This window comes from Lampetra planeri, chromosome 1 (assembly GCF_965212315.1).
Source record: "Lampetra planeri chromosome 1, kcLamPlan1.2.h2, whole genome shotgun sequence".
Classification (NCBI taxonomy): Eukaryota; Metazoa; Chordata; class Hyperoartia; order Petromyzontiformes; family Petromyzontidae; genus Lampetra; species Lampetra planeri.
In genome coordinates this window covers 5,781,893-5,805,688 of record NC_136107.1, presented here as the reverse complement: position 1 = coordinate 5,805,688, position 23,796 = coordinate 5,781,893, and the positions used below count along the sequence as shown (strand labels likewise).

The following is a 23,796-nucleotide window of genomic DNA, read 5'->3' as shown; positions in this document are numbered from 1 at the left end:
ACGGATGTACAGATATTACACACAGGGACAGCAGGCACGGGGTGGGGGGGAGGACACACGCGGGGAGAGAGACCGCGTGTACAACACGCAATTGGCCGGGAATCGAAACAAGATCACGGGGGTTCGTAGGGCAGTGCGTGAACCACTGCGCTACCGCGAACCGCCCCCGCCGTCACCCCCCACACAGACCTATTCCCACCAATACAGTCTCACGCATTGCTCACGCAGCGCCTCCAGGCGCATACGGATTTTTTTCCCATGCCATCATCCAGCGCTCGCTCGCCGCAGACTACCTACGGCCCCAACGCCCGTCGGACCCGGCTACAGTCATTCCGCACCGGCAGCCGATGAGTGAATCTCAGACAGCGAGAGGGGGAACAACACCGACCATGCCCGTAGACAGCGTACAGCCAAGCCCGGGGTAGTTGACACACGTCCAACGTGCGCGGCGGGCTTTCCCCTCTCTTCTTTGCGTCACCCTCCCACTCACCCACCCACAACCCCCCACCGCCACCACCGCCACCCCCATCCTCTCCAAGCCGCAGCAGCGGCAGCGTTGGAGCTGATCTCGCCAGCCAGAGACAGACTCGCGCGGACGGCCCCGCCCATCAGAGCCACTGTGACTTGACATGACTTTTGGGCGAGCAGTTAAAAGCGAGCACCGCCGGGGTTCACGGCTAAAGCGCAGGAGAAGCTCGCAGCTCGGAGCTCAGGGAGGAGAAGTGAGTAGCTCAGGGCTCACGGCGACACGGCGCTCACAGAGGCACCATACTCTATCTCGGAGGGGCAAGTTAAGAGGAACTTTGCTGCGCGACTTAGGGCTTGGTTGTCCAATGACTTTGTCTCGAACAACTAATACAGCAACAAACTTTGCGCGTTTTTGTTTTGTTTTTGCTCCTCAATTTAGTTTTCGTTCCGATTGCTGCTGTTATCGCCAATAGCTATATTTATTAATTCGCACGCGCGCACAACAAATTAGGCAAATAAGCGTTTGCAAGCGCTGAAATCGGCGTCCAACCGCGCGTGCCATTTGCCGTGTATCGCACCGAGTTTAAGGAGCACGGTGCTAGGCAGACAGACAGACATCGCTCGGGGGCCTCCAGACTTCCTCTCTCTCCATGTTGCGCTCCGTGCTGCAGACCGCTCTGCTGCAGACCATCATGACGGTGCTGGCCCTGCTCGTGCTGCTCACGACGAATTCGGTAGTGAGCGGCGCAACGCCGGCCAGGGACTTGCGAAACGCGTCTCTGAGCGCCACCTCGGGAGGCTGTTGGACGTGCGGTTCTCAGCAGCAGCAACAGCAGCAGCAGCAACAGCACGCGGGTGCCGACACATCCCTGCTGACCGAGGCGGTCAAGAGACACATCCTCGCTCGACTCCAGATGCGAGAGCGGCCCAACATCACGCAGCCCGTGCCACGGGCCACCATGCTCAATGCGTTACGCCGTCTGCAGGCTGGAGGGCAGCAGCAGCATCGTCAGCACCAGGCGACGCGTGGGAGCGACCCCAGCGAGCAGAGCTCTGAAATTATTAGTTTCGCAGAGTCAGGTGGGTAGTGGCGAGCGTGTACGGAGAGATGCTTGCGTGTACGTCTTGTCTTTTGTGTGTGTGTGAACTTTCCTGCATCTGCATTCAAACAGTGTCGGCAAGTGCAATTGTCAAGATCCGGGATGGTGACCACATGTTTGTGGCAGTCGGGCTACTGTCAGTTCTTGCCGGTTTCATCGTCAACATGATTTATGACCGCAATGCAAGAATGCAGCGTGTCGCCACTCTATCTGCTGTAAAATGCACATTTGATCAAGCGAGCCCAATTGCCGGCACTTTACAGCGCTTTGAGATGCTTGATTAAAAGCGCTATATAAATTATTATAACTGAATCATTGCGATCCCTTGTATGGCATTTTGCCTTTTATTTCATGCTGTGAAATGGACTCTTTTCAAAGCCTTCTGCCAACATTGGCTCTAAGAGGCAGTTAATTGTTATTTCCATGCTTATACGTGGGAAAGTGTGTGTGTGTTGTATTTGACCATTCGTGGTGGCCAAAAGGTTTGCACACTGCACCACCAACTTGACGAACCGCGTTCATTTTCCGGCTACGGCTAACTAACATAATTGCCTAGTGATATTACAGACCCGGTTCCGGGCCTCTCCTTGGTCAACTCATGCTCAAATGTGTTCCTGGTACAGTGTGTGAACAAAAACCCATCAGTGCTGGGAATACAAAGGCGGCCGGGCGTGGTGTTGACCGCACCACCCCCGGTGTGCCCCGTGTTCGCGAACAGCACAGCACTTGCCCCCAATGGTCTCTTAGAGGCCGCAGGAGGGAGCCGTTGTCTTCGTTGTGTGACCGCCCACATAATTCACACAACAGCCCAGCAGCACTTCTCAGAGCAGTCGTGAATAGGTGTGAGAAAAAACAAAAAAAGAACCCGGGAAAGTAATTACCCGTCCGCCAAATATACTTTTTTTTTCTGCGAAAAATGTTTCATTGAGGTTCAAGTCCTCCTTTGCTTTGTTCAAACGCAAGAGTGTGCCCTTTGCATGAGCGCTGGGGGTAGTTTTGTTATAGTATAACTTTACCGTTCATACAATGCTGCATTGACATAATCATGCGCAGCTGTGCGTTCTAGTGTGAGGGGTTGGAGCAGATGTCATCGGCGCCGTGATGGACATATACGGTCTATATACTGTGTATCATTTGCAAATCGTACGTCTCAGATATTCGTATTTGTGAACAGCAGAACGGCCAGTGCATCGAAACAGCTTAGGCACACACACGAGTACGGGTTCAATTCCTGGCACAGACTCTAAAGTGAAATGGTCATAAACAAAGCGTTGACGAGCGCAGGTTAACGATATTTGAGTTTTAGTATATCGCGCGACAAATGCAAACTAAAAAAAAAGTTGTTAAACACGGGTACTGTACAGCATCCATCGTGATATGTAATACTGTGCCGCGCGTCGCTTCTGCAAATTAATGAATGCATCTCAATGACTCTCACTTTGTCGTAGAAAGGACATCAAACGCGTCAATACACCATCCATTATGCATCAAGCGAGTGTGAGCCAACTGAATCAAAACGGTCTCTTATGCAAAGGAGAGACCTGAGCTTTAAACATGAGGCTCATTCACTCTCTGCTCAGCCTAGGGGGGAAAAAGAGACGTCTGGTGGAAATGGCCTTTTGCCTGTTTAAACAAATATATATGTATACACACAAAAAGATTACATACACATGTGGCTGGCTCGATGTCAGTGGAACTCCTTTGCATGAGCTGAGCGCAGTCTACACGTGTGCCATCCCCACCGCTATCGACCACCACCACCCCCTATTGTGCTCATGTCCTGGTGACAGCGCCGCTCACTGACGGGCGCTCACCGCTAGGGGAGCCCTTGGCCAGGAGGTTTCGCCGTGCCAACCTCGGTACTGTGAACGAGGTCTGACTCTCAACTGGCCACTCTGCCTCCAGCGCTATTAATGCTCTGTTGCCCCATTATATAATGGGGGCGCGTGGCCAACGCAGATAAGTTATGCACGCCGCATATTGTCGCGGATGTTGCTGCAACTTGGCGGTGCAAGCAACTGCTGTTGGCTTTTTTTTTCACCTTGTGTGTATTTCAAAGGGATTACACTGTTCGTTTAACACGTAGGGGGCCGTCCATAAATGACGTCACGCACCTAGGGGCGGGGGGGGGGGTCAGACATTTGTGACAATGTGTGACGAGGGGAGGGGGGGGTTTGAGAAATGTGACGTTACATCAACTTTAAATAAATATAGACAACACGTTCTACTTAATTAAATATACTTTTTAATAAATGTTTTCTCCTACAACAATAGAGTGCAGCGCCACATTAAATACGCACTACAATGACACTAGTTTAAATAGATTTGAAGCATGTTTTATATTTTGGGGGGGAGGGGGGGGGGACAGAGCTTTGTGACGTCATATTTGAGGGGGGGGTCTGACTTTTTGTGACGCCGTGTGACGAGGGGGGGGGGGTCAAAAATCGTCCAAAATCGCGTGACGTCATTTATGGACGGCCCCGAGGCTTTCGCGACCAATATTATTCATTATAAAGGTTTTTGGGTTAGATCGCGTTATTTATAAATGTGTCGTAACCCTCCACCACCCGACACAGCCAATCAGCAAAAAAATGTGTCACATTGACAAAAGACAAATAGTTCACTAACTTAGTCCACCGGTGTGTTGAAGAGTGAATCCACAACATTTACAATTTTTGAGTACGACGTTAAGACGACGTTTCGCTGGTAATTACATCCAGCATCATCGGGCAATTTGCCAGAATAGTGAAGCCCTCCACCTGCTCCCGGTCTTAAATAGAGCAGCAGGGTGACGTCATCATTTAACCCCTTCAGGTGCAGTGATTTGAGGCAGAGGGTGGGCGGTACTGTAATTATATAATAGATTAGTAATCAGTCAATTGTTAATATTAGTAATCAGTTGTAGATTAGTAATTAGATGTAATGTGTATTATTTCATAACTGAAACTAATTACAATAACCACTCAGGTGCAGAAATTAGAGGTGGGAGGGGGGGTATCGTAATTATACAATAGATTAGTAATCAGTTAATTGTTATGATAAGTAATCCGTTGTAGATTAGTAATTAGTTGTGATGTGTATTATTCAATAACTTAACCCAATTATTATACCCAAGCAGGTGCAAAAATTAGATGGGGCAGAGGGGGAGATGGTTATTGTAATTGTATACTACGTTAGTAATCAGTTAATTAGTATGTGTTTCCCCTATAAGGAATTGTAATTGTAATATGTATTATTTAATAATACGCTTCCAGGCCGCACTAAGCCTGTAGCTGTCAGAGCGATTAAAGTTATTTGTATTTCTCTCAATTTCAATGGATTCTCTAATTAGTCTTAGCCAGTAATAATTAGTTTTACACAACACTTCAACGTTATCAAAATCAATTGAGTGGCCTTGTTGGCAAGCATGTTCTGTCACTGCCGACAGTTGTGTTTGAGATAATTTAATATTTATTTGGTGTTCTTTTATTCTGACGCTGATGTTACGTCCTCTGTCCAATAAAGCATCTGCCACATAAACAATTAATCCGATATACACCTTCTGTTAATAAGTTAGGTAATTCGTCTTTAGTGCAAGATACTAGTTTTGCGGAGAGAGCTGGTAGGAACGTTGGGTTGCTCGGTCAATGGCCAGGGTCAACGGCGGCGTGGTGTATTCCGCAAAAATGGCCGACTGTGAGGGCGGGCACAAGCCGGCGTGAGTAGGTTAAATGTTGAGTTTTATAAGGGAACCACGGGGTGACCAGCCCCTTCCCACCCAGCCCCACCCCACCCTCCCCAACCAGCCCCTGCCTGCACGACGGACGGACACAATAATCCCCTGTGGGCTGGTATAACCAGGAAGTTCCTACCAGTATCTAAATATATAAAATCGCAAATCTGTCTGTCTGTGTGTGTGTCTGTGTGTCGCCGGACCATACGCAGTTTCATTGGACGGCGGTTGCCCCTGGCAACGGGTAGCGACGCATTCGCTGCCGGGTGGACGCCATTTTTAATTCCCGTTAAAAATATGCGCACGCATTAACACGCGACTCTGAGGTAAATTCATCAAAGTTTCACGTCCTCTTCACTCCCCTCCCACCCCAATGTGTGCAATTACTATTATAGGGTCGGTAGATAATAAAATTATAGCGATTACACACTATTATTGTAGCGCGGGGGGGGGGAACGGCACCCGTACCCAGCCTCAGCCGGGTGGGCAATTTAGGCGAGGCCGGAGGCTCTGCACGGTACTAGGCCTCGACACCCCACCACCCTACAGCGGATCGGCGCGCCTCACTAAAACTCTACAACAGATCGGCACGCCGCACACAAACCCTACAACGGATCGGCGCGCCTCACTAAAACCCTACAGCGGATCGGCGCGCCTCACTAAAACCCTACAAGGGATCGGCGCGCCTCACTAAAACCCTACAACGGATCGGCGCGCCTCACACAAATCCTACAACGGATCGGTACGCCTCACACAAATCCTACAACGGATCGGCGCGCCTTACACAAACCCTACAACGGAAGCGTAACGCATTGTAGTGTCGTGGTTAGCGCGCCTCGCTACGAACCCGGCGACCCGAGTTCCATTCCCGCTCACGACCACCACCGGTGACGATTATTTCAACCGGTCCTGGGCCTCCCCTAGGTCGACTCAGCCTCAAAACGAGTAACTGGTGTGGCGTATGAACATCGCCACTGGGGAGACAAAGGCGGCCGGGCGTGGTGGATCCAAGTCCCGGGCGAAGCCGGGTAGTACAGCTAGTAATATATATTTTAGCAACGACAAAAAACAGTTCACTCATCAACTTGGCTGCGTGCAGGTTGTAATTCAAGATTGTGTAGTACTTTGGCGTAATAGCCAACACCGTGCAGAATATATCCGAATACATCCATTCATTTAGTCATAATTCGTTCATTAATCGTTCGCCCATTCATTTGGGTAGGCTACACGACGGCAGAGTCCAACGTGCACTATATTTAGTGTGGGAAAGCAAAGAAAAATATAGAAAGCCATGGACACAGCGTTATTTAAAGTGCGGGAGAGAACCAGGGAAAGAGCGTGGTCTCGTAATAAACTCATGGCGAGTAGAGGTAATCCCAAATACTCTGTTTTGAGTGTGCCATCATATTACTCTTACTTAGCATGCACCTGTTGATACAAATCATCATGATCAGCCATTGTTTGTCCACTCCTGGATGAAGGCTTCCCCACACTACAGTCACCATTCCTCGCGTTCCAGCGTTACTGCCTGGCTCAGGCACATGAGCAGATCTCATCTCTACATCCTCATGATGGTTGTCCTCTTTGGTGTGTTCTCTCCTTAGGCTGCCAATCCATTACCAGTCTTGTCCATCAGCTATCGTCCCATGTAGCAATGTATCCTGCACAAACCCCCCTTGGCTTTCTTTAACCGTCCATGTGAGGTCTCTGACTTGAGTATGTGGCGTCGAATTCATTGTCTGTCTCTCAGTCTAATTCAAAGCATGCATCTCATGCTTATTTCTGCATGAGATGCACTTTTACATTTTTTTATTCCATTTTCTTCTTCACTCTTCATATTTGTGATCCATATGTCATAGCTGGCATTATTCCACGATGGGGCACTTCTTCATACTAATTGGTGAATTGGTATGCTCTTTTCATGATCATGTTTGACTTTCCCAAGGCTGTCCATCATACTGTAATGCTATGTTCGCCAATGAATGTCATCGTTTTGATCCCAATCCACCTTCACCAATTGCCCTAGGTACACATTATGCTGTTTTCAAGTTATGTCTCTGCTGAACTCAGTCTGCCGGGTTCATAGCGCAGTGAATAAATGTATGTTACACGCATTTTACCTGGTTAAGTAAAGGACTCTAGGTTGGATTGAATGATTAAATGCTGAGTGGCAAATAGGATAATGCACACCTAAGTGATATAACACAGCAATGCTAAGCTGGATAAAATTTACTGGGGCAAAAGCCCCTGGCACCACTACAAGGGAAATAAATTATTATCTATCAGATTATTGTGCCCACAAGGTGATACAGGGCCATATGGCGCAATGCCTCCTCAAAAAGGTGAAACAATATCCCATAATACAGTGCAATCAACTCAAAGATAATCAGGTGGATGGGTCATCTGGTATACATCTTGTAGGCAAGCATGCGCTCACACCTTAGGGTACTACACAGGTTTATGTATTAGCTGGTGCAAGGGTGCTACACAGGTAGCAATTTTCCAAACAACGGTGACTTAGCAATATCGCGGACATACAACAAGCTTGTTCTATTTTGGAGTTGCAAATTAGTAGCTTGGGACTTGAAAAGGAGTTGGACTTAAGCCATGCTGAACTTCTTCATCAACTTTTCAAGCAATGAATGTGGGGTAGATGGCCAGGCTGACCTAACTTTACCAAATAGGATCAAACTTTAAGCAACTTTTGACAAATGCCCTCACTTCTTGGTACAATCCCTCAAACCCTTGTGATTGCAAAAAGAGAACACGATCAACGAGGACTACTTGTCGCTAAGCTGTCTGTCGAGATCCCTGCAACAACAAAAAACACCGTTTCAGATATTTGTATCTGCTATCAGGTGTTTTCAATATCTTTATTGAAAGAAAAAAACCCCACTACGTTTGTTTTCGACTTCAGTGAGCAAACTTTGTTCCTATGTAACTAGCCACCGCAGTTTTGGCAGTGTCCACTGCACGCACTGATGGGCGTGCGCTGCACAATAGGCTCTGTAGGACCTCGGACGCTGTTCCCTGTGGACCGTTTTTATTTATTAAGCGCTGGTAAATATACAGGGTGGCTTAAAATGTCAGGACACGTAGGGTTATCATATTTATTTAACACTTGCACGAATACATTTTCATTGCGTATTTTTTTTACTAACGTCTATTTTTCTTATTCCTGCGGGCAATAGAGCATCCATCGTGATATGTAATACTGTGCCGCGTGTCGCTTCTGCAAATTAATGAATGCATCTCAATGACTCTCACTTTGTCGTAGAAAGGACATCAAACGCGTCAATACACCATCCATTATGCATCAAGCGAGTGTGAGCCAACTGAATCAAAACGGTCTCTTATGCAAAGGAGAGACCTGAGCTTTAAACATGAGGCTCATTCACTCTCTGCTCAGCCTAGGGGGGAAAAAGAGACGTCTGGTGGAAATGGCCTTTTGCCTGTTTAAACAAATATATATGTATACACACAAAAAGATTACATACACATGTGGCTGGCTCGATGTCAGTGGAACTCCTTTGCATGAGCTGAGCGCAGTCTACACGTGTGCCATCCCCACCGCTATCGACCACCACCACCCCCTATTGTGCTCATGTCCTGGTGACAGCGCCGCTCACTGACGGGCGCTCACCGCTAGGGGAGCCCTTGGCCAGGAGGTTTCGCCGTGCCAACCTCGGTACTGTGAACGAGGTCTGACTCTCAACTCGCCACTCTGCCTCCAGCGCTATTAATGCTCTGTTGCCCCATTATATAATGGGGGCGCGTGGCCAACGCAGATAAGTTATGCACGCCGCATATTGTCGCGGATGTTGCTGCAACTTGGCGGTGCAAGCAACTGCTGTTGGCTTTTTTTTTCACCTTGTGTGTATTTCAAAGGGATTACACTGTTCGTTTAACACGTAGGGGGCCGTCCATAAATGACGTCACGCACCTAGGGGCGGGGGGGGGTCAGACATTTGTGACAATGTGTGACGAGGGGAGGGGGGGGTTGAGAAATGTGACGTTACATCAACTTTAAATAAATATAGACAACACGTTCTACTTAATTAAATATACTTTTTAACAAATGTTTTCTCCTACAACAATAGAGTGCAGCGCCACATTAAATACGCACTACAATGACACTAGTTTAAATAGATTTGAAGCATGTTTTATATTTTGCGGGGGAGGGGGGGGACAGAGCTTTGTGACGTCATATTTGAGGGGGGGGTCTGACTTTTTGTGACGCCGTGTGACGAGGGGGGGGGTCAAAAATCGTCCAAAATCGCGTGACGTCATTTATGGACGGCCCCGAGGCTTTCGCGACCAATATTATTCATTATAAAGGTTTTTGGGTTAGATCGCGTTATTTATAAATGTGTCATAACCCTCCACCACCCGACACAGCCAATCAGCAAAAAAATGTGTCACATTGACAAAAGACAAATAGTTCACTAACTTAGTCCACCGGTGTGTTGAAGAGTGAATCCACAACATTTACAATTTTTGAGTACGACGTTAAGACGACGTTTCGCTGGTAATTACATCCAGCATCATCGGGCAATTTGCCAGAATAGTGAAGCCCTCCACCTGCTCCCTGTCTTAAATAGAGCAGCAGGGTGACGTCATCATTTAACCCCTTCAGGTGCAGTGATTTGAGGCAGAGGGTGGGCGGTACTGTAATTATATAATAGATTAGTAATCAGTCAATTGTTATTATTAGTAATAAGTTGTAGATTAGTAATTAGATGTAATGTGTATTATTTCATAACTGAAACTAATTACAATAACCACTCAGGTGCAGAAATTAGAGGTGGGAGGGGGGGTATTGTAATTATACAATAGATTAGTAATCAGTTAATTGTTATGATAAGTAATCCGTTGTAGATTAGTAATTAGTTGTGATGTGTATTATTCAATAACTTAACCCAATTATTATACCCAAGCAGGTGCAAAAATTAGAGGGGGCAGAGGGGGAGGGGGGAGATGGTTATTGTAATTGTATACTACGTTAGTAATCAGTTAATTAGTATGTGTTTCCCCTATAAGGAATTGTAATTGTAATATGTATTATTTAATAATACGCTTCCAGGCCGCACTAAGCCTGTAGCTGTCAGAGCGATTAAAGTTACTTGTATTTCTCTCAATTTCAATGGATTCTCTAATTAGTCTTAGCCAGTGATAATTAGTTTTACACAACACTTCAACGTTATCAAAATCAATTGAGTGGCCTTGTTGGCAAGCATGTTCTGTCACTGCGACAGTTGTGTTTGAGATAATTTAATATTTATTTGGTGTTCTTTTATTCTGACGCTGATGTTACGTCCGTCTGTCCAATAAAGCATCTGCCACATAAACAATTAATCCGATATACACCTTCTGTTAATAAGTTAGGTAATTCGTCTTTAGTGCAAGATACTAGTTTTTGAATTTTGTATACTGCACCAAATCTTACTTTAATGTTTTTCTTTTGCAAAACACGGGCTAATTTGTCAGTTACTCCTAAGATATATGGTATTCTAATTGTTTTAATAATCTGATCACTTTCAGCGGTGTTGCTTTGCGATCGTGATTTGGCATTCAGTGCTCTGTTAATTTGAGCATTCTGTCGCAAAGCAACACTGCTGCCACAAAACCTGCCTCCTCCAAAGAGCTGCGTTCTCAGCGAGTTGCCACCATACCAGGCACCCTTTACAACCCCCTTCCCACGTCCCCACCCAGTGCTCGCATGGCGGCACTCACCCTCTGCCCATGTGGAAGAAAATCGACTGTCGGGTTCCCGGGGAACAGGAGGCAGCCAAGGTGAATGAAGGGTTCATTGCACAGGCAATGAACCGGGGGAAGGGCGGGGGGCTTGGAAACCCAGACAGGATGTCCACTCCATAAACACTGGCACATGTTCAGTTTATTGCAGATTTTCATTTGGATGCGACTTTGGATTCAGGATTAAGTGCACTGCAGATTGTGGCAAGAGTCAGTGACGGTGAAAGCCAAATGGCCACTTCACGATGCATCGATTAAAATATATTGCTATGGTTTGGATATATGCATCGCATCGTGGTAGCAAAAAATTATTTAGATTCGTACGTGTTGCATGTGATCGTTCGCAAGAGTTTATACGCGCTGCACAATGGTAATAAGTGAATACACATATAGTTGGGTTCCTGAATCATATTGTGACCCCCGAATCACAACGATGCATTGAGTTACAGCAAGCGGTGAGTCATTGCGTGACTGGAAACCAAGCACTGTGGTGGATGAGCAATGTTCATCTGCCCATCGGCACAAGATTGATACGACAGGACGCGTGAAGGGCCTTGTCGTAGTATTCGAAGTTGGTTATACTGCGTGCATGTTCACACGTACATTGCTATTGCAAGAAGGTTCAAGGCCCATCTCACCAAATGTTGTCATCCTAACAGTCATTATGGTTCCTATGAGACGACCTTTGTCAATATTTGTATTTTTTGTAGAAGCTTGTACACATAGAAACACACGCAAAACGACACACACAAGTATATACAGTAGGTGTATGGCTCTGTTTAAACATTAATGGGTTTTTTTTACAGTAGTCTCTGTCAAAGTCAACACATTTCTAAAACTAAACACATTGTGCGTTCTTTTTAGTGCACGGTCAGGTGATTATTACTCATGAACAACACAAAATCTTTTGCAGGCACAGTTCAAACAATGCCCTCGACTTTTCTTGCTGGTTCCAAAGTTCAGATCTCTAGGACACATATACACATGGAAATTACCAACACAAATATAAATTATTTAGGGTTATGCTCAGCTGAGAGTATAAATGTGTTCTCAGAAGCTGTTGCATTTCATTAAAAAAAAATCCCCCTGCCCCAAAGAAAATCCTCTTCCCCCCCCCCCCTTCTGCTCTGATGAGTCCGGTGTGGGACTAATGCCTGATTCCACAAAAACCCCTGGAACTACTGATGCGAGGGGAGGATGTGGAATAACACATTCCTGCGGAGAGAGCTGGTAGGAACGTTGGGTTGCTCGGTCAATGGCCAGGGTCAACGGCGGCGTGGTGTATTCCGCAAATATGGCCGACTGTGAGGGCGGGCACAAGCCGGCGTGAGTAGGTTAAACGTTGAGTTTTATAAGGGAACCACGGGGTGACCAGCCCCTTCCCACCCAGCCCCACCCCCACCCTCCCCACCCAGCCCCTCCCCACCCTCCCCACCCAGCCCCACCCTCCCCACCCAGCCCCTCCCCACCCTTTCCTCCCCACCCAGCCCCTGCCTGCACGACGGACGGACACAATAATCCCCTGTGGGCTGGTATAACCAGGAAGTTCCTACCAGTATCTATATATATATAAAATCGCAAATCTGTCTGTCTGTGTGTGTGTCTGTGTGTCGCCGGACCATACGCAGTTTCATTGGACGGCGGTTGCCCCTGGCAACGGGTAGCGACGCATTCGCTGCCGGGTGGACGCCATTTTTAATTCCCGTTAAAAATATGCGCACGCATTAACACGCGACTCTGAGATAAATTCATCAAAGTTTCACGTCCTCTTCACTCCCCTCCCACCCCAATGTGTGCAATTACTATTATAGGGTCGGTAGATAATAAAATTATAGCGATTACACACTATTATTGTAGCGCGGGGGTGGGGGGACGGCACCCGTACCCAGCCTCAGCCGAGTGGGCAATTTAGGCGAGGCCGGAGGCTCTGCACGGTACTAGGCCTCGACACCCCACCACCCTACAGCGGATCGGCGCGCCTCACTAAAACCCTACAACAGATCGGCACGCCGCACACAAACCCTACAACGGATCGGCGCGCCTCACTAAAACCCTACAGCGGATCGGCGCGCCTCACTAAAACCCTACAAGGGATCGGCGCGCCTCACTAAAACCCTACAACGGATCGGCGCGCCTCACACAAATCCTACAACGGATCGGTACGCCTCACACAAATCCTACAACGGATCGGCGCGCCTTACACAAACCCTACAACGGAAGCGTAACGCATTGTAGTGTCGTGGTTAGCGCGCCTCGCTACGAACCCGGCGACCCGAGTTCCATTCCCGCTCACGACCACCACCGGTGACGATTATTTCAACCGGTCCTGGGCCTCCCCTAGGTCGACTCAGCCTCAAAACGAGTAACTGGTGTGGCGTATGAACATCGCCACTGGGGAGACAAAGGCGGCCGGGCGTGGTGGATCCAAGTCCCGGGCGAAGCCGGGTAGTACAGCTAGTAATATATATTTTAGCAACGACAAAAAACAGTTCACTCATCAACTTGGCTGCGTGCAGGTTGTAATTCAAGATTGTGTAGTACTTTGGCGTAATAGCCAACACCGTGCAGAATATATCCGAATATATCCATTCATTTAGTCATAATTCGTTCATTAATCGTTCGCCCATTCATTTGGGTAGGCTACACGACGGCAGAGGCCAACGTGCACTATATTTAGTGTGGGAAAGCAAAGAAAAATATAGAAAGCCATGGACACAGCGTTATTTAAAGTGCGGGAGAGAACCAGGGAAAGAGCGTGGTCTCGTAATAAACTCATGGCGAGTAGAGGTAATCCCAAATACTCTGTTTTGAGTGTGCCATCATATTACTCTTACTTAGCATGCACCTGTTGATACAAATCATCATGATCAGCCATTGTTTGTCCACTCCTGGATGAAGGCTTCCCCACACTACAGTCACCATTCCTCGCGTTCCAGCGTTACTGCCTGGCTCAGGCACATGAGCAGATCTCATCTCTACATCCTCATGATGGTTGTCCTCTTTGGTGTGTTCTCTCCTTAGGCTGCCAATCCATTACCAGTCTTGTCCATCAGCTATCGTCCCATGTAGCAATGTATCCTGCACAAGCCCCCCTTGGCTTTCTTTAACCGTCCATGTGAGGTCTCTGACTTGAGTATGTGGCGTCGAATTCATTGTCTCTCAGTCTAATTCAAAGCATGCATCTCATGCTTATTTCTGCATGAGATGCACTTTTACATTTTTTTATTCCATTTTCTTCTTCACTCTTCATATTTGTGATCCATATGTCATAGCTGGCATTATTCCACGATGGGGCACTTCTTCATACTAATTGGTGAATTGGTATGCTCTTTTCATGATCATGTTTGACTTTCTCAAGGCTGTCCATCATACTGTAATGCTATGTTCGCCAATGAATGTCATCGTTTTGATCCCAATCCACCTTCACCAATTGCCCTAGGTACACATTATGCTGTTTTCAAGTTATGTCTCTGCTGAACTCAGTCTGCCGGGTTCATAGCGCAGTGAATAAATGTATGTTACACGCATTTTACCTGGTTAAGTAAAGGACTCTAGGTTGGATTGAATGATTAAATGCTGAGTGGCAAATAGGATAATGCACACCTAAGTGATATAACACAGCAATGCTAAGCTGGATAAAATTTACTGGGGCAAAAGCCCCTGGCACCACTACAAGGGAAATAAATTATTATCTATCAGATTATTGTGCCCACAAGGTGATACAGGGCCATATGGCGCAATGCCTCCTCAAAAAGGTGAAACAATATCCCATAATACAGTGCAATCAACTCAAAGATAATCAGGTGGATGGGTCATCTGGTATACATCTTGTAGGCAAGCATGCGCTCACACCTTAGGGTACTACACAGGTTTATGTATTAGCTGGTGCAAGGGTGCTACACAGGTAGCAATTTTCCAAACAACGGTGACTTGGCAATATCGCGGACATACAACAAGCTTGTTCTATTTTGGAGTTGCAAATTAGTAGCTTGGGACTTGATAAGGAGTTGGACTTAAGCCATGCTGAACTTCTTCATCAACTTTTCAAGCAATGAATGTGGGGTAGATGGCCAGGCTGACCTAACTTTACCAAATAGGATCAAACTTTAAGCAACTTTTGACAAATGCCCTCACTTCTTGGTACAATCCCTCAAACCCTTGTGATTGCAAAAAGAGAACACGATCAACGAGGACTACTTGTCGCTAAGCTGTCTGTCGAGATCCCTGCAACAACAAAAAACACCGTTTCAGATATTTGTATCTGCTATCAGGTGTTTTCAATATCTTTATTGAAAGAAAAAAACCCCACTACGTTTGTTTTCGACTTCAGTGAGCAAACTTTGTTCCTATGTAACTAGCCACCGCAGTTTTGGCAGTGTCCACTGCACGCACTGATGGGCGTGCGCTGCACAATAGGCTCTGTAGGACCTCGGACGCTGTTCCCTGTGGACCGTTTTTATTTATTAAGCGCTGGTAAATATACAGGGTGGCTTAAAATGTCAGGACACGTAGGGTTATCGTATTTATTTAACACCTGCACGAATACATTTTCATTGCGTATTTTTTTTACTAACGTCTATTTTTCTTATTCCTGCGGGCAATAGAGATATACACCACTCCAGGCGTTACATCTGGCTTTTAACATTTAATTTTACTGCGTAGACTATGGAAACCATATTCAAATAGTGACAATACTTATTATTTAGCAGCCCTACTCGAGTAAATATCACAAGGTGTTTAACATTAACGTAACCATGGTGAGCTTGACAGGATATGATTCTACATAATTGAAGATTCCAGGAGCTGCATTTAAACTGTTGTTTGATATGCTGGCTCAAGTGTGAGTGTATTGTGGGTTGAGCCCGTATTATAAGGATTACTTTTGAAAGGAATAATTCTGATGCCTCACTCTTAAATGTAACGTGTAAAGTAACATCATACTTTGCTTGCTTTTCTGAATAATGCAATGTAATCTGATTATTTGAATACAGTTACAACTGCACGGTCGCTTCTTGTTCTTTGAAATTAACACGCATTTAGTGGTATGCACTATTGTATATAACGGAAAATGTTCTGTCAATGGAGACTTTGCACAGCGATCAGCATCCAATGGTTTCCCACCTCACATTAACCCTATAATTTCTCCATTTTAACCTAAAAAATCATTGTCATATCTTGAAAAACGAAATTAATCATAAGAAAACAAATCAACCGGTTTACGCGAAACAAACAGCAATTTGTCCTCACGTAAGTAAAAAGAAAACAACCAAAGTGACAACTATACGGGATGGATTGTCAACGCCTGCCTTGAGTAATCTAATTACAGTAACCTAATGTTTGGGGTGGGTGAGGGGGGGGGAGAGTAATACGCTACATTTAATACGTTACTCTCCAACACTGCCCTAGGTTTTTAGCTAGCTAGCCAGTACCATTGTTTCAATGTTTTTCGCTCGGACATTTCAGCGATTCCAAAAGCCACACTGAAACTGGTCGGGATGCGATTGTTTTATTGCGTGGTTCCAGCGCAGCTGCGTTGAGTCACGTGCGGCACGCGCACAGCTGTGCCCCATAACGTGTCGCGTTTGTTTCCTCCCACTGCCCGGGTCACAGGTCACGGGCAGTAAAGCGCTGGGTAACAGCCGAATTACGGTCAAGTCAATCGTAATGCGCTTTCATTTATCCGACCAAGTATCACAGAGTCTCGATATTCTTCTTGTTCTTCTTCTTCTCAAGAGGGTCTGTCAATTGGGATTCGTAGGCCAATTTCTTGATACATTTATTGATTTTATGTAGATGGTAGTAAAATAAGTAGGTTGATAACGTACCTGCGTTTGAGTGTTATAATCTCACAATCATTGCTGTTTTTATCAGGCATTCTAATTTCCTCCTACATCTAAAAAATTGGCAAAAAATGACACATCTATTGGGTTAGCAAAGGAATTACAGCTATAATAACTTACAGAAATGTATCAACCCACTGCCGGCTGAAGGTCTCCCTACATCATAGCAGCCATCGTAATTGTTTGACCATACTTCATCACACTGAAGAATTAGTTAAGGGCAATCACGTGTCTGTCATCGGAGAGCTTGCCTCACGAGTGAATGTTCAATTACAAATATTCGTCGCCTGCCATGCGAATGTGGAATTTCCACCACATGCTCAAGGCCATCAATGGAGAGCAGTGCTGTCCCATTGGTCCTCTAAGCAGGGAGAAACTCTGAAATCGACTCGAGCAGGTTCGCTCACAGCAAAGTCTTCTATGGCCAGCAGTGATTTAAAGTTTGTTGTTATTTTCTAAATTCCTACTGCCATCTGTGACAAACAGTTTAAAAGAGTACACTATCATACACAATCCTCAATTATGTCTGTTGACCACAGAAGCAGCTCTCGGGAATTTCAGACACCCACAGCAGTTTATGGCACAAGATTAGACCACAGCGTAGCCATCCGTGGAATCCTTTATGTGTAAGTTGCCCATGTGTTCCGTAGGGGCTTCATGATTCACTCATCGGCATGTCGAACAGTTATCACTATTGGGTACTTTAATTTGGCTTATGTCCTTTTTGTTTTTTTTAGTTTGCTCCATTGGCCAAAATGTTACTTCAGTATATAATTTTCAGAACATTTGCATGGGTATTAAATACATGATTCTTGCACACATAAATGGAAACGTGAAGTGTTAGCCTTAAGACAGGATATTCAATGATGAATCAATGCATTATTGCACCCCTAGTGTTTAATATGTGGTAATTTAAATATTGGCAAGAGTGTAGCATGAGCATTGTGCTGATGAGATTTCGCTTATCTTTCATATTGTTTCTTGAGAAATGCTCCAGACTGAACTAAATGCTTTACATGAAACTCTGCTTTGCCCTATCGCATGTTTTGAGAAATTCCCAAGGCTACGCAAGCCACTGAAATACGCTACGGCCGACTTATCAATGACCCCAAGCCTATCTCTGTGTTTCCACTATAGCCTTACAAGAACACAACGCAAACTGGCGCGAAGCTGCTAAAAGTACTGCACGTGGAACACACATTGCTAGATAATAAGTAGCTGAGTGGCTTAGGGGACTTATAATGCCCGTGTTAGGAAACTGAGCTGACAACACCGAGATCCTGGATTTGAGTCTGTAGTTTAGATTACAATATTGCTCCAAGTGAACAAATTGATAGCCTCAACCCAGTCACCAAAGACTGCACAGAAAGAACCCCATCACAGTAAGTGAGACTTTTGACTTAATTTGCCATATTTAAGCTGTTGGGACTAGTATATCATTCACTGTGATGAACTCTCTTTGCCTGGACACGTAGAAGCATTATATAGGAGTAGTTCTGTTGTATCAGCTTCCAGTGTTTTTCCTTGCTTATGATGAGAACCTCTGCTCCCTGTGCGTGTTGTAGAGGGACGCTGTATGAGTAGCTGACCGTAGTCATCTTATGGGCAGTGACATAGCCTAGTGGTAGCACTTTCAAGTAGTTGAGCGGAGACAAAATATAATAATAATCTGTTGATTGACTTAAAATGGGATGCCTTGGGGGGAAACGGGGTCTTTGTTGTCGTCTTTGAAGTTGGTCAAATCCGTGAATACAAAACATACACAATCTTACTTGCTCAATAGTCTGAGATCAACCAACTAATTCCATTGTCATATAAACATCCAACATTCTTATTCCACTAAGGCCATGTTTTCCGGAAGTCGTTGGCCACTTCTGGAGAAAAAAACGTTCACTTTTCATTTTAAATCCTCATATATGAGAACGTTTCACTAAAATATATTTAATTTAATATAACATGTGCAAAAAGGACAAACATCGGTTTCTCATGGCTTGCAATAATTCCTGCAAGTGAGTTTTACCTAACATGTGATCACGTGGATTTATCGGGCTGGATTACAAACTTTTCTATATTACATTTTCTATGGATTCACTGCACGATGCATGTGTATATCAAAATGAACACAAATGTTATTTTTTAAAAAATCCAGTGAAATGAGATCAAAGACACTTCATGATTAAAGTGGCATCAGGTGGCATGCCAGATAACATGTTGTGCTCTTAATAAGACACATCTCCAGAAGCTTGAAATATCCGCTGACTTGGAAAACATAATGTATGAAATAGCACATCAATCTGATAGGGGCAGATAAACAATTACCACTTTGTGGGAACTCAACTAGGACTTATCCTGCAATAGGACTGCGGAATTTGTTCCACTGGCTTGGGTCCAGCATCGCACATAACCACCATACAACGCTTGTTCGACGATGACAGGGGTCGGCACCCTGCGGCTCCGGAGCCGCATGTGGCTCATTGAGGACTACTTTGTGACGTTACTTATTAAGGACTGCCTCACATTCACATCGCATTGCGGCCCTTGCAATATTGTTTTTTTTTACTGAATTAGAAAAAAATGGCTCTTCTTGTTGTTTTGGTTGCCGACCCCTGGACTAGGAACACACTTTGACTCGATTCTGACTATTTAACACAGCCTGGACTAATACTTTCCTCAACAGATTCTGATGTGACACAAATTGATGCGTTACCGTAGAGTGTTGCTGAATAATTGGCATCTAAAACACATTGCTGTAGAGCTGACTAAAGTTCTGCGATATTTTCATAGGTGTGTGTTATATCCCCAATAATGTCGCATTATAAGAATGTGTGACTCCTCCCTCCGACCCCCCCCCCGCCATGCTAGCATTAAGCGTATTATTTTAGCACATTGCTCGTTCCACGACATCAGCCAAGGAATGCTGCACAGCAAGCAAGTCTGCGTTGCTTGATATAAAATGTTGAGGGATCAGGTGGCTTAAGAGCCTTGCAATGCAATGTGTGTGTCAGAGATACCGAGCCAGCAGTGCTGAGATTCAGGGCACACATCTGAGATCCAGTTACCATTGATTATACCAATTTTAATGAAGTATTGGCAACATCTCATGAAGTGACTTTTTTGTTTTCCCGAGAAACCTCTATCATATTGCATTTGGATCTAAATGCATTTTGTTGAACTCAGCTCTGAAGGATGAACTGGAATCATTTTGGGGGGCGATAACAAACATGATATGAACCACCCTCGAGAAAGTATGCAGCATCGCATGGTGTTTAGCCTGCAGTTAGTCCTAAAATCTCTAAGAGCAAGTTGCCATCATTGAACACCTATCAAGGCTGTAACAGTACACAACGGACTATTGCTCGCAGCCCATTGCCCCAGCTGCTGATTTAAGGCACGCACCATTTGCCCACTGACAATGCATGCGACTGCGACCGCCGCTCGTGTTGTCGCAGTTGCACCACGACGCGTTAACCCAATGTGCCACCGCTCCCTGTACAAACACACGCACGCACGCAGATGGCGACTCTTCGTCGGAGCTGCAATTCCACTTGGCGAGCGAGATGGGCCGCCGCCTCCACGTGACCAACGCCGTGCTGTGGCTGCACCTGCGGCTGTCCGAGCCGAGGCGCCGAGTATCGGTGACGCTCAGCCTCATGCATCGCGGCACCCTTCTGGACAGCTGGGTGCCGCTGGAGAAGCGCTTGACGCTGCACCGCAGCAGCTGGCACCGTCTGCCAGTGACGGAAGCTGTGCAGGCGGCGCTGGATGGGGGCCTGCGGCGAGTTTCCCTGCGAGTGTCGTGCCCCGAGTGCGTGCCAGCGGGCGTAGTTCCCGCGTTCCCGGACAGCGCCAACGACGCACAGAGGCCCTTCCTGGTAATGAAGGCTCGGGAGGTGCGCAACAAGCGCCAGCTGCACAAGCGTGGCCTCGAGTGTGACGGCAGGACGTCGCTCTGCTGCCGCAAGCAGTTCTACATCGACTTCCGCAGCATCGGTTGGAACGACTGGATTATCGCGCCGCCCGGCTACTACGGGAACTTCTGCGAAGGGCAGTGCCCGGCATACATGGCGGGGACCCTGGGAACGGCGGCTTCGTTCCACAGCGCTGTCATCAGCCGTTTGCGCGATGCCAACCAGGTCAATTCAGTGACCTCCTGTTGTATCCCGACCCGCTTGAGTGCAATGTCCATGCTCTACTTCGACGAAGACCAGAACATCGTGAAGAAGGACGTGCCCAACATGATTGTAGAAGAGTGCGGCTGTGTCTGACCCTTCTCTCCTGCCAGTCGCGACAACCATAAACCCCTTTGTCCAGTGGGCTGTCCATAAACAGAGTTGGAGGAAGGTGGGCGGAGTCGTAGAGGCAGTTGTGCATCCCCTCTGTTTTGCGTTGTGTCTCCCTATTTGTCCGTCTACGTGGGAAACACCTCGTGTTCATGGTATTGCGATGGTGCTGAGCACCATATGGAAGTGACATATGCTGGGCCTGTTTCATAATATCTGGATACACCACTGACTATAACTCATGTACACTCCATAGCCAACCCCTCTCCCTGCAAACTAGCCCTGCTGACCACAGACGTCCTATGTTACTCCATCAAGGCGTTGCACGTTGACACTTGCAAGGTCCCAATGCATTCGACTTTTACTTATTTATATTCAGCACTGTTGCCTGTAAATGCTCTTCAAGTGGACAGCGCTGTCCGCTTCCCTATGTGCAGATGCACTTATTTTTGCCGCACGACTGTACTGTGCTGTACGTGTAAGCGTGTCTTTCCATTCTGGAGCAATGCTGCCAAAAGATGCGGGTTGTCATGGAGGTTGTATGCGTCGATGGTATGGATGGAAAGTGATGGGTGTGACTTGGGTGGCTTTTATGGAATTAATAATTCGGTGGGCGATGGAGGAGTGGAAATGGTGACTAACGAAAATCAAAATGTGTTGGAAAAGGACAGACAAAATGTGACGGATGAGGTGAATAGGTTCATGAATTGGGGCTTTGAAATCTGGCTCGGACTGAAAAGACCACCCCACCATTACGGCCGAACGCGTCACTCGTGCACTTAAAAAGAAATCCGAAAAAAGGTCGGAACTATCGGTGAGATATTAGTGCTGTGGAGACCTGCCGTCTAAACCATGTTATAAGAGATTATTGCTGTATGTATGTAATTATTTTATATACAACATGGAAAATACTTGAAATGGTCTTTTGCTTGAATGCAAGTGAAAAGATTGTACCTTATTGTAACGTTAAACGTTTGTGATTTGCACTCATGGCTTTGACGATGACGGTCACTATATATAAGCTGCCAAATGTTTTAGTTTTTTTTGTCTTTAATAATGTTTTTAAACGTGGTATTTGAGATTATTGCACATTCTATTAAGTTATGAGTGAAAGGACACCAAAGGAACGGATTGAAGCCTCGTGTCTTGAGGACCGTGCGGGTGAATTCGGAGGAAATGTGTCGCGTCGGCAAGATTCCTCTCTCCAGCGAGGCGGTGAGCCTAGAACCACTTAGTTTGCTTTGTTTCGAAGCCCTTTAATACTAAACAGCACCATATGCCTCCATGGATAACAACAACACATTACATACAGTATTTTGTTCTTTAATTTATACATGCATAGTCCTGTACGGATCGCCAGTATAATTAACTTGTAGTTGTAAGAATAGTAATCATAATGCAGTAATAATGATGCTATTAATAAACCAGATCAGTGCTCCTGATGTACAAACACTATGCGATGGGATATCTTTTCATTCTTGTCTCTGCATCTGTTTGGCTGTGAGAAACGATTGGGGAAGTGGGGACATGCAGGCTCTTCAAGTATCACCGGTGTTGCCCGAGGCCAACTCTGCTCGTCTGTGATCGCTGATATCCCTTCTCAAGTGACCCCACGGTCCAATCACAGTAGGGGGCAGCACTTCCCACGTGCTTCGAATATGAGAGTGAGGTTTGTCACGTCACAGTCAAACCCATGTTTTAAGTCGCACAGCTGGAATTTGGCCACATTAAAGTGCAGAACCAAATTTTACGTGATGGTTATTTGTGCAGTTATTGGTGACTGGACTGAGACCATGAACTCACTATATTTGACGACCTGGTTTCATCGATTGCAAGCAGCTACTCCGAATTCGAACCTAGGATCTCAGCTCACACAGTCTGACCTGTGAGCTACCAGTCCACCTCATAACTTATGGATTCCTACAGCTTGAAGTAAAAATCAAGACATTGGTCACTAATCTTCTGTGAATATGTATGATTCTTACCTGTGTCTACGAATGAAGAGATATATAATAACTGATTAGCTCTAGTCCAAAATCACCCAAAAATGTGCTGAATTGAGGAGAAACTATAGGCAGTGAGCAGTGCCATCCCGCACTCCCACTCTCAACTTGGCATCCAAAAGGGGGAAATAGCCAGGGAGGCCAAATACCTCCATGGTTCCATATCAGGGGATGTGCTCGCGTTCCAGGGCTGATCTCCCTCGTACAGGAGCAGCTGAATGTTGCGCTGGTCTCCAGGCGAGGCTCCACAGGCACTGATGATACTACCGCCGTGAGGTCGCGATTCACAGGGAGGTGCCCCATTAAAGGCGGAACATCCCGTTTTTGTGGCAGAATATGCCACAGGTACAATCCAAGACCATGCGCGAGGTGATGCAGCTGGATTTTGCGCTCGTGAGATAACATCTCCTTCCAAAAAACTAGGATGGGCAGAGGTGGCTCATCACCATGTTACCACCCGTGGCAATAGCAACCAGGATCGGTGACCAGTATTGTGTGTTGGGTGGACAGTTAGATCCCCGAGTTCTCAAAACTTGAACCCCCAGCAAGGAAGGCCCTGTAAGTGCCCCCCCCCCCCGCCGCTTGTAGCTTGGCCCCTGAGGCAGAGGGATGTATTGGGCCTTCATGGCAGACCTGTCA

At 46.2% G+C, this 23,796-nt stretch overlaps 1 protein-coding gene across 1 annotated transcript; it reads left to right on the top strand.

Moving 5' to 3' along the window:
• The first annotated feature begins 567 nt into the window (after positions 1–567).
• Positions 568–22,609, top strand: LOC144732634 (inhibin beta B chain-like). Its single transcript, XM_078614180.1, has 2 exons — positions 568–1,548; positions 20,388–22,609. The coding sequence occupies exons 1-2, from the start codon at positions 1,119–1,121 to the stop codon at positions 21,137–21,139; spliced, it is 1,182 nt and encodes a 393-aa protein (XP_078470306.1). The 5' UTR covers positions 568–1,118; the 3' UTR covers positions 21,140–22,609.
• Positions 22,610–23,796: the final 1,187 nt, after the last annotated feature.

Excerpts from the sequence above, each read along its gene's own strand:
- LOC144732634 (XM_078614180.1), top strand. The coding sequence starts at position 1,119 with ATGTTGCGCTCCGTGCTGCAGACCGCTCTGCTGCAGACCATCATGACG. Across the intron at positions 1,549-20,387 it reads TATTAGTTTCGCAGAGTCAG|ATGGCGACTCTTCGTCGGAG; the intron begins GTGGGTAGTGGC and ends GCACGCACGCAG.